Source organism: Myxine glutinosa, chromosome 14, assembly GCF_964187855.1.
Source record: "Myxine glutinosa chromosome 14, kmMyxGlut1.1, whole genome shotgun sequence".
Taxonomy (NCBI): domain Eukaryota; kingdom Metazoa; phylum Chordata; class Myxini; order Myxiniformes; family Myxinidae; genus Myxine; species Myxine glutinosa.
Genome location: NC_136274.1, coordinates 82,513,680 through 82,528,863, shown reverse-complemented (window position 1 = coordinate 82,528,863; position 15,184 = coordinate 82,513,680). Strand labels below are relative to the sequence as shown.

The window sequence follows — 15,184 nt, the reverse complement described above, 5'->3', positions numbered from 1 at the left end:
CCTTTAATGTATTTATCTTATAAATATGAGTGCTGGTGATAACTCGCCTCTTCGCTTGCGCTGCGTGATCTTTGACGTTCAATAACCAGGGTTGGCAGACAGGTCTGAGGCAGGTGTGATGCTTAACGTGCTTCTTCCGATGATGGACTTGCACACGCATTGATGAACATGAAACGCCAGGGCGGCAGTTTATAGCCGGGCCCAGACTCCAACTCAAACTAAACCGCTCAAAAGGCGTGCACACATCCCTCCAAGGGATCCTGCCAGCCCAGAAAATGCAAATGAAGTTGATCATACATGCCAGTTTCGTGTTAAGTTAAATATGTTATTGATAAGTGGCTGACACATGTTCTGATTGGAAGCAACACTTGCATCACTGTTATATATATAAAAAACACAAAAAAAAAAAGTGTTTTATTTCAACCAATTGTTTGAATTTGTTGCATGCACAACCTCGCCCAGTTTTTGTTATGATGTCCCTTCTTTATATCACGCAGTCACCACAAAAATTCGTTGCTTGAAGCCAAATGCCACAGAGGTGACACAACCCATTCCCTCTTCACCAGATGGAGGGAACACTTGTTTTTAACCAAAGTTCAGAAACAAAAAAACCCACAAGTTTGTCACAGCAATTTTGGAATCCTCCGTTACTTCTTCTTTGTCGTCTTCTTCTTTACTTATTCTTATTCTTCCTCCTCTTCTTCTTCTTCTTCTTCTTTTGTGGTTTCTTTTGGTGTTGGAAGAACTTTTGTGTGTTGCTTTGTTCATTACCTCTGCCAAAGAAGGTGGATGGATGTTATGCTTTCGCCCCTGTCTGTTTTTTACTTGGCAAATTTTTTTTTTTTTGACAAGTATGTTGATCACTCTGGTTTGTGTGTGTATTTGTTTGTCTGTCCGCTCACCTATACCTGCCTACAGGTCACAATTTTAAACGGATCTTCACGAAACTTCACGAAATGAAAAGTTAGGTTAAGAGATGATGAATTATGAATATGTAGTTCCAGAAGTCAGATGTACCCGCACCTTCACGTTCACAGGTAACATGATGAGGAGTAAAGCCGGGGAAACGGAGTCGGAGGGAAGTCGCGGTGACTACAGAAGCGATGACGGGAGCCCGGTGTCCGAAGGCCTAGTGACCGGTGGCTGCACCGAGGGCCAGGCCCCAGATTGTGCGGTGAAGAAAGGGAGAAGCCGAAAAGGACAGAGAGACAATGGGGGGAGAGCGAGAAGCCATGGCCGGATTCACGGCAAGGCGAAGAGTGGCCGAGAGCTCAGCAGGGAAGAACTGTTGTGGTTACTGAGTCTGCTCGAGGGAGAGGTACAGGTATGTAGAGCTTGCGCTTTTTATACGAATTCCTTTAATTCCACTTTCTCTTTGGCAGGGATTCATCAGCTATTTGTTTTCCTTTTCAACAATCACAATGGATTTCTCAGCTTTGTCTGATAATTCAATTATGACATCACTATGTGACACCATGTGACATCACCATGTGACATGTGACAGCCTGTGCAACAAAGAGTGATTTCTGAGGGCAATCTGACTGACAGAGGTTGGGCAGAGGACTCGGCGGGGGAACGTGACTTTTAATAGTAGGCCGGAGCAATTTCATTGGTTGACAAGGAATAAAGAGGAGGAGCAATACCTGGTCTTCAAACCAGACCAAGTGTTACAAACTTAACAAAAGCCTTTTTGTTAACTCATTCACTTCGGATTTCGGCAGAGTCGAAAAACGGCACGACCGAGCTCAAGGAAGCGGATTTGAAGGAACCAAAACTTTCGTTTTTAATCCTCCAGTGACGTGGAAATGATTTGCATAATTTATACTTCAACTCTGCATTTTCTTCCACTTTGCCGATGCCACCTGGCGTCAGATCCTCCAGCCTGCAGGACCACACTCCAGATGTTTTTCCTCCCTACATCTTTCAGCAGTTACTCCATTCGAACCTTGAACACGGCCATCACACAGAGTAACCGACATGTTGATCCTAGTCTTCAAAGCGATGTCCATTTCCAGGCAAACTGAGGAATCACCTGTGTGACAATGTCATTGGAAACATCCGCAGCTGTTCACAGTAAATTGATCAATGACTCCGAGTCATCAGCTCAAGATTACTTACTCGAAGCCTTCTATTTGTGATCCTTTGGATTCTCGATCTGGTATTTACATTTCTTCAGGGCTCTCGATTTTTAGGCTGGCACGAAATAACAGCTGTTGCTGTCAGTCTTCTTCTTCATCTTGTCAGTCCAATTATGGTGGATGTCTTCTTCTGATTGAGTACCAGTTCACTGGTAATTCCCTGCTTGTCGTAAAAGGCGACAAACAGGGTTGGCGGCAGGAAGGGCATCCGGCCGTAAAACATTGCTTCAAAAAGGGGACCAAAAAACAACAACAACCACGGTCCCCGAAAAGGCCAACCCGCGCTTTGCGGGGGAAAATGGCCTCTAAACGGTGGTTTTTTGTTTTTTTTTCTTCTGATTGATTGAAGCCACCGTTCATCTCCAGGTTTGACTGAATTCGCTCTTTATTTCGCTCTTTATTTCGCTTTGTTCGTGGATTGTAATGTTTACACACTATTCTTGCACATATAGAGATGTGAGTAAATCATCCCTGCAGTGACTATAGCTATATCTGATACATCTCGATTTTGCCCAGCAGGCGAGGGACGAGGCCTTGGCAGTCCTGAGTGCGGAGAAGGTGAATTCCAAGACTTTGGAGAGGCGTTATGGAGTTGGTTTACCGGTGAAGCCTCTCCGGGCAGCATTGCGAGGAGCCTTGCATTGCCGGGATGGAGGTGTGCAAGAAGACGTGTATGAACCAGCGACGGTTGAGGTATTCGACCACACTTTCCACAGTCACATATCAATGCTGTCATTAACAGATTTTTAAATGAAGTTTTAACCTTGCACTTAAATTTGCATGATGTGGCAAAATGCTGTTAGCAATTCAACCACATGGTTTTTCTTTTCTTTTAAATATTTCTTGCCCTTGCTCATTGTGCCGACTACGTTGACATGGATGGTATATGTTGATAAAAATAATTATTTGCTTTCCATTGGTTTTTTTTTCTTCATTTATTTACCTAAATTTTGTTTTATTACACCATGATGTAAATTTTCCTTTTCTGGTATAAGGATGTACAAGGAACTTGGACACTGGAGGAGGCCATTTGGCCCATCATGCCTGTGCACTATCCACACCACAGCCACCCTTTTTTCCCAACACAAAGGCAGTTTGGTATCCAGTGAGATGTTCTACCAGCCACTCATTACTTTAGCAAATACCTTCTGAAGGTCTAGAAATGCATCCAATGCACTTCCATCACCCACCAAACCAGAAGCTGCTACATAGAACTCCAATAAATTTGTTAAAAATGGCCTCCCTTTCGTAACTCCAATCCACCGACTCCTCTCTGGCCTTGCCCCCCCAGCCCTCTCTGGGCTCTGTCCCCCAAATATTCCTACAGGTCGCACAAGATCTGCCTGCAACCCTCTTATGGTTAAACTGCCAAAATCAAGACTTTCTGCTCACCTTCACTCCTTCATTCCTCTTTTCTCCCGCCTCTGGAACAAACTCCCTCACTCTCTTCAATCCCACTCCACCCTCCAGGTCTTTAAAACAGCTGTTCACCACCATCTCTTATCCTCCCCCATCCAAAACCTTGATCTTTTCTACCCCCGCTAATTTCGGTCCCCTTGTGTTTTATACTTCTCCCACCCCCCCCCCCCCTTCCCACGCCTCCTGCCCCCAAGCCCTCTCCCTCCCACTCTTCTCCCTGCTCTCAAATGTTGTGGTTGTGTGCTTCCCCTTCTCTCCCCATCTTGTCTTCCGCTCCCTCTTTTTGTATATTTTGTTTGTCTGGTTGATTTGTTTGTGAAATAAATGTTAGCTCTTTCACGAGCCTCGATTCAGTATACAAAAAAAAATAAAATAAAAAATAAAAATAAACTTTGCTGACTGCCTTTAATTAGCGGCAGTATTGGTTGTTGTTTTACTGTTTAAAACGTGACGTCATCTGACGTTGTCACGTGCATGCTCGGTTGTGCCTTGGTCGCTCACATCTTCTTCCTCTTCGCTCTCTGATTCCCATGGACTCGGTGTGTTTTGTGTGAGCTCCCAATAAATTCGAGCTGTACATAGAAACGGTGTGTTGTGTGTGTGATCCGATGGATTGAGAGCATGATAAGGTCTATCTCAGCGAATGGTGTAGTTTATATTTATATAAATGGTTCCCCATCTAATCAATAATTAACTTTTCTAACATCTTCCCTTTAACTGAAGCTAATAATTAATCTTTATTATCCATGAATGGAAATTCCTGTTCCGTGACAACATAAGTTCAAAACATCATTTAGAAACATAAAACATCAAAATAATAAGAATAACAGATAAAATGTAGAAGATGGACGAAACAGCAAAATGGGTAAGAATTTTTTTATTTTTTTTTGTTGTATATAAGATCGAGGCTCGTGAAAGAGCTAAACGTGAAAACTCGTGAAAGAGCTCGTGAAAGAGCTAAAATTTAACACTTGAATTGCACATGGTACAAATGACTTTTTCAAAATGTTCTTCTTAATAAGCGCAGACCGGAAGCGTCAAACTGATGGCAGTTTTTTTAAAAAGTCCATCTCAGAAGTGATTTTATTGGTACATCCATGGATTTCAAAAAGTCAGTTCAAGAAGTGATTTTCATTGGTACATCCATGTATTTCAAAAAGTCCGTTCAAGAAGTCACTTTTATTGGTACATCCATGTATTTCAAAAAGTCCGTTCAAGAAGTCACTTTTATTGGTACATCCATGGATTTCAAAAAGTCCGTTCAAGAAGTGACTTTTATTGGTACATCCATCTATTTCAAGAAGTCCATTCAAGAAGTGACCTTTATTGGTACATCCATGTATTTCAAAAAGTCCGTTCAAGAAGTCACTTTTATTGGTACATCCATGGATTTCAAAAAGTCCATTCAGAATTGACTTTTATTGGTACATCCATGCATTTCAAAAAGTCCGTTCAAGAAGTGACTTTTATTGGTACATCTATGTATTTCAAAAAGTCCGTTCGGAAGTAACTTTTATTGGTACATCCATGAATTTCAAAAAGTCCTTTCAAGAAGTGACTTTCATTGGTACATCCATGTATTTCAAAAAGTCTGTTCAAGAAGTGATTTTTATTGGTACATCTATGGATTTCAAAAAGTCCGTTCAAGAAGTGACTTTTATTGGTACATCCATGGATTTCAAAAAGTCCGTTCAGAAGTGACTTTTATTGGTACATCCATGGATTTCAAAAAGTCCGTTCAAGAAGTGACTTTTATTGGTACATCCATGGATTTCAAAAAGTCCGTCCAAGAAGTGATTTTCATCAGTACAAACATACATCGGCTTCCTTTTCAAAGCTCGCAAATAGACTCCAGACTGGTTGAAGGTCCGCCTGCTTTAAATGCCATAGTAATGACCTTTCTCGGTCGTGACGTATTCCACACATGTCGATAAATATACCAGGAAAATAAATTAAACGACAAAACACTGATCAGAAAGGAATTAGTCAACATCCGCATCACATGCTGAGCGAACGCCAAATGAATTCATCTTCCTGAGCAGATACATTCTGTGCATTGATTTCTTGGACACAGCATCAGTATTTTAATCAAAATTTGGCTTGTTATCAATAATAGGGCCCAGGTATTTAAATTTGTCAATAATTTCCACCTCATCACCATTTATGGTGACTGGCTGATGATTGTGATCTTTTCTAAAATCCAAAATAATCTCTAGCTTTCACACATTCAATGAGACAAAAAGCCCCATATCACTTATTGAATGTGCCAATCTCATTGAGGTAAAGATACAAAGAACGATTGATCGGAAAGACAGCTGACAATGGCGGTATCGTCCGTGTACCTAATAAAGTTACACATTTCTTTGAGGGCCGCACATCCATTGCTGTACAGACTGAACAGTAGAGGTGATAATACACCACCATCACTCAATGGTGAAGAATCACTTATCTTTTTCAATTCTTGTACCCAGATCCGCATCTCCACCAAAATCGAATCAATTCTTCGTTGTCACACACCCATCCTGTCCACGAAGTTTTGTCTGAATCCAAAACTCCATAATCCAACTCCATAATTTCCATATTAATGCCCACAACCTTTTGAGATATCCTATTCACAGCCAAACAGACAGATGAACAAACAGGGGTGAAAAGACAACCTCTGCTCACCTTCAGTGGCGGATGTAATATTTTGAACACAAGCAGGTGTATAATGTGTTTTTGTCTCGTCCTACAATGACTATTTTCTCAAAAGCTCAGGACGAGTTACGCAGACACATGCAATCATCCAGCCCAATCAACCTGGTCTTAGTCTCTCTAATCCTGTTCAATTGCACTCTTCCCTCATGGGCCTCGACTAGTAAGCACACCACCATCTCAAGCCATCCTTACCCACAATCGTTTTACCCTCAATAACCATACTTAACCCTGCTAGCACATTCCCTTGATTGTATTCAACTGTGATCCCACTATCCCACCGTCCTTATGCCACCTTGTTGCCCTCTGTGACTTGGCTCTTAACTCTGACTAGGCCTTGATTTTGTTTCCAAACAAAAAATGATTCTGCATCTTCTTTGCACATCTCTAAACAGCTTCCTGCTTTGCCCCACATATTTATCCACAGTTGGAGCGTCTGTCTGAAAAACACCGACAAACCCACCGGACGATGCTTGACCAGCTTCTCTTCGCCGAGCAAAGCAACCGGCGCACGTTGCGCGACCTGGAGGATGAGCGACGGAAGCACAGCGACTACATGGACAAGAGCGACGACTTCACGCAGCTCCTTGAGCACGAGAGAGAAAGGCAAGTCTACCTATAAAAACTACAACGGCACTCAGTAGAGAGCAGTAGAGAGCCTGGTGAGCAGCTTACCTTTTATATCTCAGAGGAGACCAGAAAATGAAAATACAGAATCACATTTAATCAAAATCAATCACAGGAATCACCATAGGTCCAGTCTTTCATACCCTGATCTACCGCTCGTTTTTGGCCAGATCACTCAATGGTGAAGAATCACTTTAACATTCTACTAGCTGGATCCGGATCTGAATCTTCACCAAAATTGAATCGATTCTTCCTTGTCACACACACAACCTGCCCAACAAGTTTCGTCCAAATCCGTCCTCAACTTTTCGAGATATCCTGCTATGTATAGTTTTTGGCCCTATCTTCCAATGGTGAAGAATCGCTTAAAAATTATAGTAGCCGGATCCGAATCTGCATCTTTACTAAAATCTAATCATTTTAGTCCTTGTCATATACGTTACATCTCTGCCAAATTTCGTCCAAATCCGTCCACAACTTTTTGAGATATCTTGTTCACAAACAAACGGACAAACAAACAGACAGACAGAAAGACAAGGGTGAAAACATACACTACATGACCAAAAATATGCGGACACCCCTTCTAATTAGTGAATTCGGCTGTTTCAGCCACACCCATTGCTAACAGGTGGTATATGTAATCAAGCACACAGCCATGCAATCTCCATCGACAAACATTGGCAGTAGAATGGGCGGTACTGAAGAGCTCAGTGACATTCAATGTAGCACCGTCATAGGATGCCACCATTCCAACAAGTCAGTTCGTCAAATTTCTGCCCTTGTAGAGCTGCCCCGGTCAACTGTAAGTGCTGTTATTGTGAAGTGGAAACATCTAGGAGCAACAACAGCTCAGCCGCGAAGTAATAGGCCACACAAGCTCACAGAACGGGATGCCGAGTGCTGAAGCATGCAGCGAGTAAAAATCGTCTCTCCTCGGTTGCATCACTCACTACCGAGTTCCAAACTGCCTCTGGAAGCAACGTCAGCACAACCGGGAACTTCATGAAATGGGCTTCCATGGCCGAGCAGCCGCACACAAGCCTAAGATCACCATGTGCAATGCCAAGCATCGGCTGGAGTGGTGTAAAGCTCACCACCATTGGACTCTGGAACAGTGGAAACACGTTCTCTGGGGTGATGAATCACACTTCACCATCTGGCAGTACGGCGGACGAATTTGGGTTTGGCGGATGCCAGGAGAACGCTACCTGCCCGAATGCATAGTGCCAACTGTAAAGTTTTATGGAGGAGGAATAATGGTCTGGGGCTGTTTTTCATGGTTCGGCCTAGGTCTCTTATTTCCAGTGAAGGGAAATCTTAACGCTACAGCATACAATGACATTCTAGACGATTGTGTGCTTCCAACTTTGTGGCAACAGTTTGGGGAAGGCCCTTTCCTGTTTCAGCATGGCAATGCCCCCATGCACAAAGCGAGGTCCATACAGAAATGGTTTGTCGAGATCGGTGTGGAAGAACTTGACTGGCCGGCACAGAGCCCTGACCTCAACCCCATCGAACACCTTTGGGATGAATTGGAATGCTGAAAGCGAGTCAGGCCTAATCGCTCAACATCAGTGCCCGACCTCACTAATGCTCTTGTGGCCGAATGGAAACAATTCCCCGCAGAAATGTTCCAACATCTCGTGGAAAGCCTCCCAGAAGAGTGGAGGTTGTTATAGCAGCAAAGGGAGGACCAACTCCATATTAATGCCCATGATTTTGGAATGAGATGTTCGATGTTTGGGTGTCCACATACTTTTGGTCATTTAGTGTAATGTCCATCCACCTTTGGTGGCGGAGGTAATAACCATTACCATATCAAAATAACCTTTAAACTTGAAGGATGTGACAAGTTATACTGGTCATATCATTTTGGGTTTCATTTTGTAGAAACTATAATTTAGTGTGCAGTAGTTCTGTTTTGATTTACGAGTTGTTGTTTAAGCTGGTTTACCCTAACCCTAACATCTTGAACTGACTTATTTATTTTCTTGTGTGATCATAAGGAAGTCTTTGCCAAAATGAAATTGTTGCCTATTTTCTTGTGTGATCATAAGGAAGTCTTTGCCAAAATGAAATTGTTGCCTATTTTATTGTGTGATCATGAGGAAGTCTTTGCCAAAAGCAAATTGTTGCCTATTTTCCTGTGTGATCATGAGGACGTCTTTGCCAAAAGCAAAATTGTTGCCGCTGAAGTGATACAAGTGGAGGCGAATGTAATATTCGTGGACAATGGCAGATTAGAGTCTGAGTGGTTTACTACACGTCACCATTGGTATACAGCAAGAGCGCAAACCGTATATCCAGGACATGCTTTCATGCGCACCGAGCAGGCATACGAAAGTAGTTCCTTAATATCACTACAGCCAATGGTACTTTGACCTAGTTTTTACCTTTATCTTGCTTGTGTCACAGTCACGTCACATTTTACTTGTTATTTGACCCAGATCACATGATTAGTTTACATTTACTGTGTTGACTATTTATTACTTTGGTAGGAAGTTATCTTGTATGGATATGTGAAGGTATAGTTCCAAGTTAGCGTACTTATGTAACGGTAAACACGGGGCGTAAGAACCAGGCCATGACAACTTGAGGAAAGCAAAATATTTGGTTGAAACCAAGTTTTCTCAGAATTTGTTGCAGGTGATAATAAGCTCCAGTGTTGTACCAGCAGAGGGCGCGTCAGAGCAATTTCATTTTACGCAATGGTTGATCGCAATCAAGGAGAGGAGGCTGTTCTGAATGTATTGGAAAAATCTTTTTTTTGTTGTTTTTTTTTGTTTACAAGATCGAGGCTCGTGTAAGAGCTAACATTAATCACAAAAAGACAAACTGACACATAAAACATAAGATAAAGGGAGCGGGAGAAAAGATGGGGGGGGGGGGGGAGAGGGGGAAGCACACAAACACAACATTTGAGAGCAGGGACATTGGGAGATCTGTGGGAGGGAGAGGGCTTGGGGGGAGGAGGCACGGGAAGTGGGGGGATATAGTCTGGATTAGTTTGTATAGCAGATCGAGAGCACCAAGTAGTTACACAAACCTCACTGACTGTGGTATTCATGAATCTTGTACTGACCAGCCCATCATGAGACGTTGATCTGCGAATGTCTCGACTGCACGAGTTATCATTGCATCCCCTGCCGGATCGAGCGGAAATGTAAAAAAATATATATCACAAAGATCATTTGGGTTTCTTTTCACAGTTTATATTATTTTACATGAGCTCAAAGTTTCCTTGACACGTGCAGTCTGAGAACAGCTGGGATAGCTCAGAGTAATGCGATCGGTTCCATTGTGACGTCAGCTCGTACATATGAGTGTTTCAGCTGAGAATCGGACATTCCACGTAATGGGTAAAAAATCTTCACACTTCCAAACCACGCCCATCAACTGATCGACAGGTGCACCTCCACCAACTCACACTCGAGTAAAAATGACCTGCTCCACTAATGGGATTAACTTCATTTAAAATCATCAGTTAGAAATCAGAAGAAAATACGAAAAAAAGTCGGACATTGCAAAAGCAATCAATTGGATTATTTATTGGGGAAAGCTGAGATTATTATTATTATGGGGATTATGATTATGAGGATTATGGATGATTATGGGGATTTTTTTTTTTTTTTTTTAAATACTGAATCGAGGCTCGTGAAAGAGCTAACATTTACTTCACAAACAAATCAACCAGACAAACAAAATATATAAAAAGAGGGAGCGGAAGACAAGATGGGGAGAGAAGGGGAAGCGCACAAACACAACATTTGAGAGCAGGGAGATGTGTGGGAGGGAGAGGGCTTGGGGGGAGGAGGCGTGGGAAGGGGGGGGGGGAGGGAGAATTATTGGGGAATTAAGCTAAGATTGTCCTTTTCAGGTGTTTCCTTTGGACAAATACTGATTTGCAGTCAGTATATTTCCAAAAAACAGACTCGGTGGTGTAAAGGTTAGACCGTCCGCTCTGATTGTGGGAGTCATTCCAAAGACTTTTTGAAATGGTACGAGCTGCTTCCTTGCTTGCGGCTTAGCATTTAAAAGGATAGAGCACGGACAAACAACACTGGGAAGGCAAAGGCAAACCACCCAGTATAACCTTTGCCAAGAAACTGTTTCGGCAGCACCAACGCTGTACAAGGAGTACGTTAGATCAAAATCATAAAAATATTCCAAAGTCTCCACATGGTGGGAGTTAGCAAGACCAGCCGTCGGCCCTGTGGATCTGTATGGCCAACGGTTCTGCACGCTTCTCTAATATGCCACATATGAACAAATGAACGTACCTGCCAACAATGGCATTGTGAAAGACATCGACCATCGAGAAGCAGCTGGAGTTATAATTTCATCATTTTCACTTGATGGGTTTCATCCGAGGTGTTCTGGCCAGATCGCTTGTTTCCTTTGGCTGATGTTGTCCTTAAAAGGGAGTCGAACCTATTCTTGAAAATTGCTGCGAGCTTTCGAATGAAAACCTTTGACATTTTTGTGATCAATATACTGTATTTTGGGTCATCGGTTTTTGCTTCTTCAGAAACGGTGGAAGCAAAGGTATATTTCAGCATGAATCCTCCATTCTTTAGAATGAAAAACAAGTGTCAGTGTCAGCCTTCTTTACGCCCTGTGTCCACCAGAAGAAAACTTTTGCAATCTGAACTCATCTGAGAATAGGACAGACCACCAACACGGCAAAGATTTGCTCTTCATCTGCTGGGCCCATATTTTATTCTGTTTGGCATTAACATTCGTAAACATGAATTTCTCTTCCATTTTTGTAATAGATGCTCGCCCATTGCATCCAAGTTTATTGAGAACATGTTGCATCATTTGTTTGCATTAATCAATCACACAGTCAGCAGATAGGCTTTTGTGTTATGGATTGTTGTGGGCTTGGTGAATAACTAGTAGTGTGTGTGTGTGTGCGTGTGCATGTACATGTACCGTTGATGACCTTTCAGGTTGCGTTTTAGTAGCGGTGATATTTGACTGACAAAAGCTTGCAGTGATATTATTTACACATATGGTATTCCAGGGCCTTTTGAAACCCGCAATGCGCTCGATACACTGTTTGTACATTCACAATGACATGACCACATGCAAAAAGCAAAAAATCATATGCACTGTGTTTTTGGCATGATTTGTAATAAAATAAAAAAAAATTTTCTTAATTTCAAGAAAAAAAAAATTTCAAGAAGAAACATTCGTATTACAAAAAAAGAATTGTACACCTCTCCTTTCTTATTCCATCTCCATGCGCTGCATGACGTCATTGTCAGGCACCGAAGGTGGCCCGGCGATGACGCGCGCTGAAAGGGAGTACTCAGTTTTCACTCTGGTTGTTTTCTTGTTTGTTACTTGCCGGAAAATATTCCGGCAAGTATGTTGGTTGGTTGGTTTATCTGTCTGTCTGTTTGTTACTTGCCGGAAAAGATTCCGGCAAGTATGGTGGTTGGTTGGTTCGTCTGTCTGTCTGTCTGTCTGTTTGTCTCTTTGTCTGTTTGTGCGCAGTACTACGTCTACTTCGTTGCACATAGAATCGCCAAACTTTACACACATATTTATCTTGCCCTGGAATAGACTGTGCCCAATTTTAACTCTCTAGGCCCAAGGCCTCCATTATGATGTCATAATTCGATAATTCGACAAGTACAAAACTTCATCCAATCAAGATGCAATTTCTTGAGTGCCATGTCGGCATAAACTGGTGGAGAAAAACAATGATGATGCCGTCATCGGTCACGTGGTTTTTCCGCCATCTTGGAAAACCGAAAAACTTTGCACCTCTATATCTCCGAACGTGCTGAATAGAAAAAATTGAGACATGGCTCATTATAAAGAACTCTCCATGGGGAATAAAATATGTTAATAATGATGTCATAGGTGCCTCCATTATGACGTCATAATTCGACAAGTACAAAACTTCATCCGATCAAGATGAAATTTCTTGAGCATAATCCAGGAATAAATTAGTTGAGAAAACAAATAATGATGACGTCATCGGTCTCGTGGTTCTGCCGCCATCTTTGAAAAACCGAAAAACTTGATCCAAAATGGCAGATTAAAAAAAGTACATTCCAGCAAGTCCTCGGTCTCTGACCGATTTTTCATTTGTTTGTTTTCTTGTTTGTCCGGGCAATATCTCAGCCATCCTTTGAGTTACGAAGCTAAAATTTCAGCACAATAGTGAGCAAGTACTTTGGCAAAAACATTATTTTTTGTTTTTTGATTAATCGATTAATTGATTAGTTTCTTGATTATTATCCATTAATTAATATACAGGATCGAGGCTCATGAAAGAGCTAACATTTATCACACAAAAAATCAAACAGACACACAAAACATATATTAAGGGTAGCGGTAGACAAGACGCGGAGAGAACCCTGGTGTTGGGCTCACGGCTAGGGTGCCAGCTTAGGATCCCAGGATCCTGTGGTTCGAATCCCGGTCGATCGCTGAATTAACGCCAGGGGGGTTGACTCAGCCTGTCATCCTTCCGAGGTCGGCTAATTGAGTACCAGTTCACTGGTAATTCCCTGCTTGTCGTAAAAGGCGGCAAAAAGGGTTGGCGGCAGGAAGAGCATCCGGCCGTAAAACATTGCTTCAAAAAGGGGACCAAAAAACAACAACAACCACGGTCCCCGAAAAAGGCCAACCCCCGCTTTGCGGGGAAAAATGGCCTCTAAATGTGGTTATTTTTTTTATTTATAATTAAGTACTTATTTATTTCCTTTCTCTTCTCGGCATTATCTCAGGCACCTTTTGAGCTAGGAAGATGATATTTGGACATGCCAATGACCAAGTGATTTGGCTGTAAAGGCTATTTTTGATTTATTGATTAATCAATTAATTATTTGATTAATGTCCTAATTAATTGCTTTTCTAAAAGTTACCGATTCGGATGAAACATTGGTGGTTTAGGTATTATATTAGCCAATTGATTAATAATTTTATTATTTTACCATTATTATTTATTTCTTTTCATTATTGAGCATTTCTTTTTTTTCTCATCTGGGAATTATCTCAGGCACGTTTTGAGCAAGGAAGCTGATATTTTGACACAACAGTGACCAAGTTATTTGGCTATAAAGGGTATTTTTTTCTTTATTGATACATCAATTAATCGATTTATTATTTATTGATTAATCAATTATTTATTTATTTTTTCGATTTATGACTTATTTAATTAATTTTCAAAATGTTACAGCTTCGGATGAAACACTGGTGATTTTGGTATGCTATTATCCAATTGATTAAGAAATTATTTTCTGACTATCGTTTATTAATTTTAATTATGCAATTAATCAATCAATGATTGTACACCTCTCCCTCCCAATATCATCTCAATGGTGCTGCATGGCGGTTTCGCCGGGCGCCCCGGCAATGCCGCACTGGAGGGAGTTATTTATTTATTGGACATGGGAGCAGTGTACTTTGAATGTGTCTGCACTAGTTTCTCTTAATTTCTAGAAAAACTTATTTAAAGAAGAAATTTTAGCATGATTCTTATTAAAAAAGAATTTTTCTTAATTTCTGGAAAAAATATTTTGAAAGAAGAAATTGTTAGCATGACTCATTGAAAAAAGAATTTTTCTTAATTGCTAGGAAAAAATTATTTAAGTTTTTTTTTTTGTAGCATGATTTGTATTAAAAAAAATAATTTTTCTTCATTTCAAAAAAAAAATTTAAAGAAGAAATTTTTAGCATGATTCGTATTCAAAAAAGAATTTTTCTTAATTTCTAGAAAAGAAATTGTTTAAAGAGGAAATTTTAGCATGATTCGTATTAACATATATATTTTTTCATTCGTTAAAAAAAATTCTTTCAAAAGGAAATTGACCTGAGAGCTAATATCTGGACTTTTCTAATGCATTGTAGGTAAATTGTTAAATTTGTTATTTTAGGGGGTGTTCATTTTATTGTTTGAGGACATTATCATCTTCATCATTTTATGAATAAATCGCTCCACCTTAATCCACAAACGCATTCCCCAACCTTCTCACCATCCCTGATTGCGTCGCTCAGCGTTATTCTAAGTGCTGTGAATAATGTAATGTTAGTATTGAAAGTATTTAAAATAACTATCAAATTAAATAATCACAAGTAATACTATACGTATAAGAAAATGTGGAGTCTAAAGACCTCAGCAGTTTTAACAGCAAATTTACCTTATGTACATGATGACAATTGAACGCTCGTGTATAAAAGTAAAAACTGGTGAAATTGACGAACTTGAATTGGCTTCAAGACAATATGCAACTTTCGAAATGACATAATCCGCCCCAAAATGCTCATTGCACATGCGCATAAACCCC

General features: G+C 40.9%; 1 protein-coding gene across 8 annotated transcripts in view; it reads left to right on the top strand.

The window, feature by feature from the left end:
• FILIP1 (filamin A interacting protein 1) overlaps positions 1-15,184 on the top strand; it is a 277,856-nt gene that overhangs the window by 157,025 nt on the left and 105,647 nt on the right. For 7 of the 8 annotated variants that reach the window (XM_068136277.2, XM_078768449.1, XM_078768448.1 and 4 more), the window contains 3 exons: positions 1,038-1,324; positions 2,658-2,831; positions 6,679-6,857. In XM_068136277.2, coding sequence (XP_067992378.1) covers positions 1,043-1,324; positions 2,658-2,831; positions 6,679-6,857 — 635 coding nt within the window. In that variant the 5' untranslated portion in view covers positions 1,038-1,042. Of the gene's footprint in view, positions 1-1,037; positions 1,325-2,394; positions 2,505-2,657; positions 2,832-6,678; positions 6,858-15,184 lie in introns of those variants that run through there. The other variant, XM_068136279.2, reaches the window with a different exon arrangement.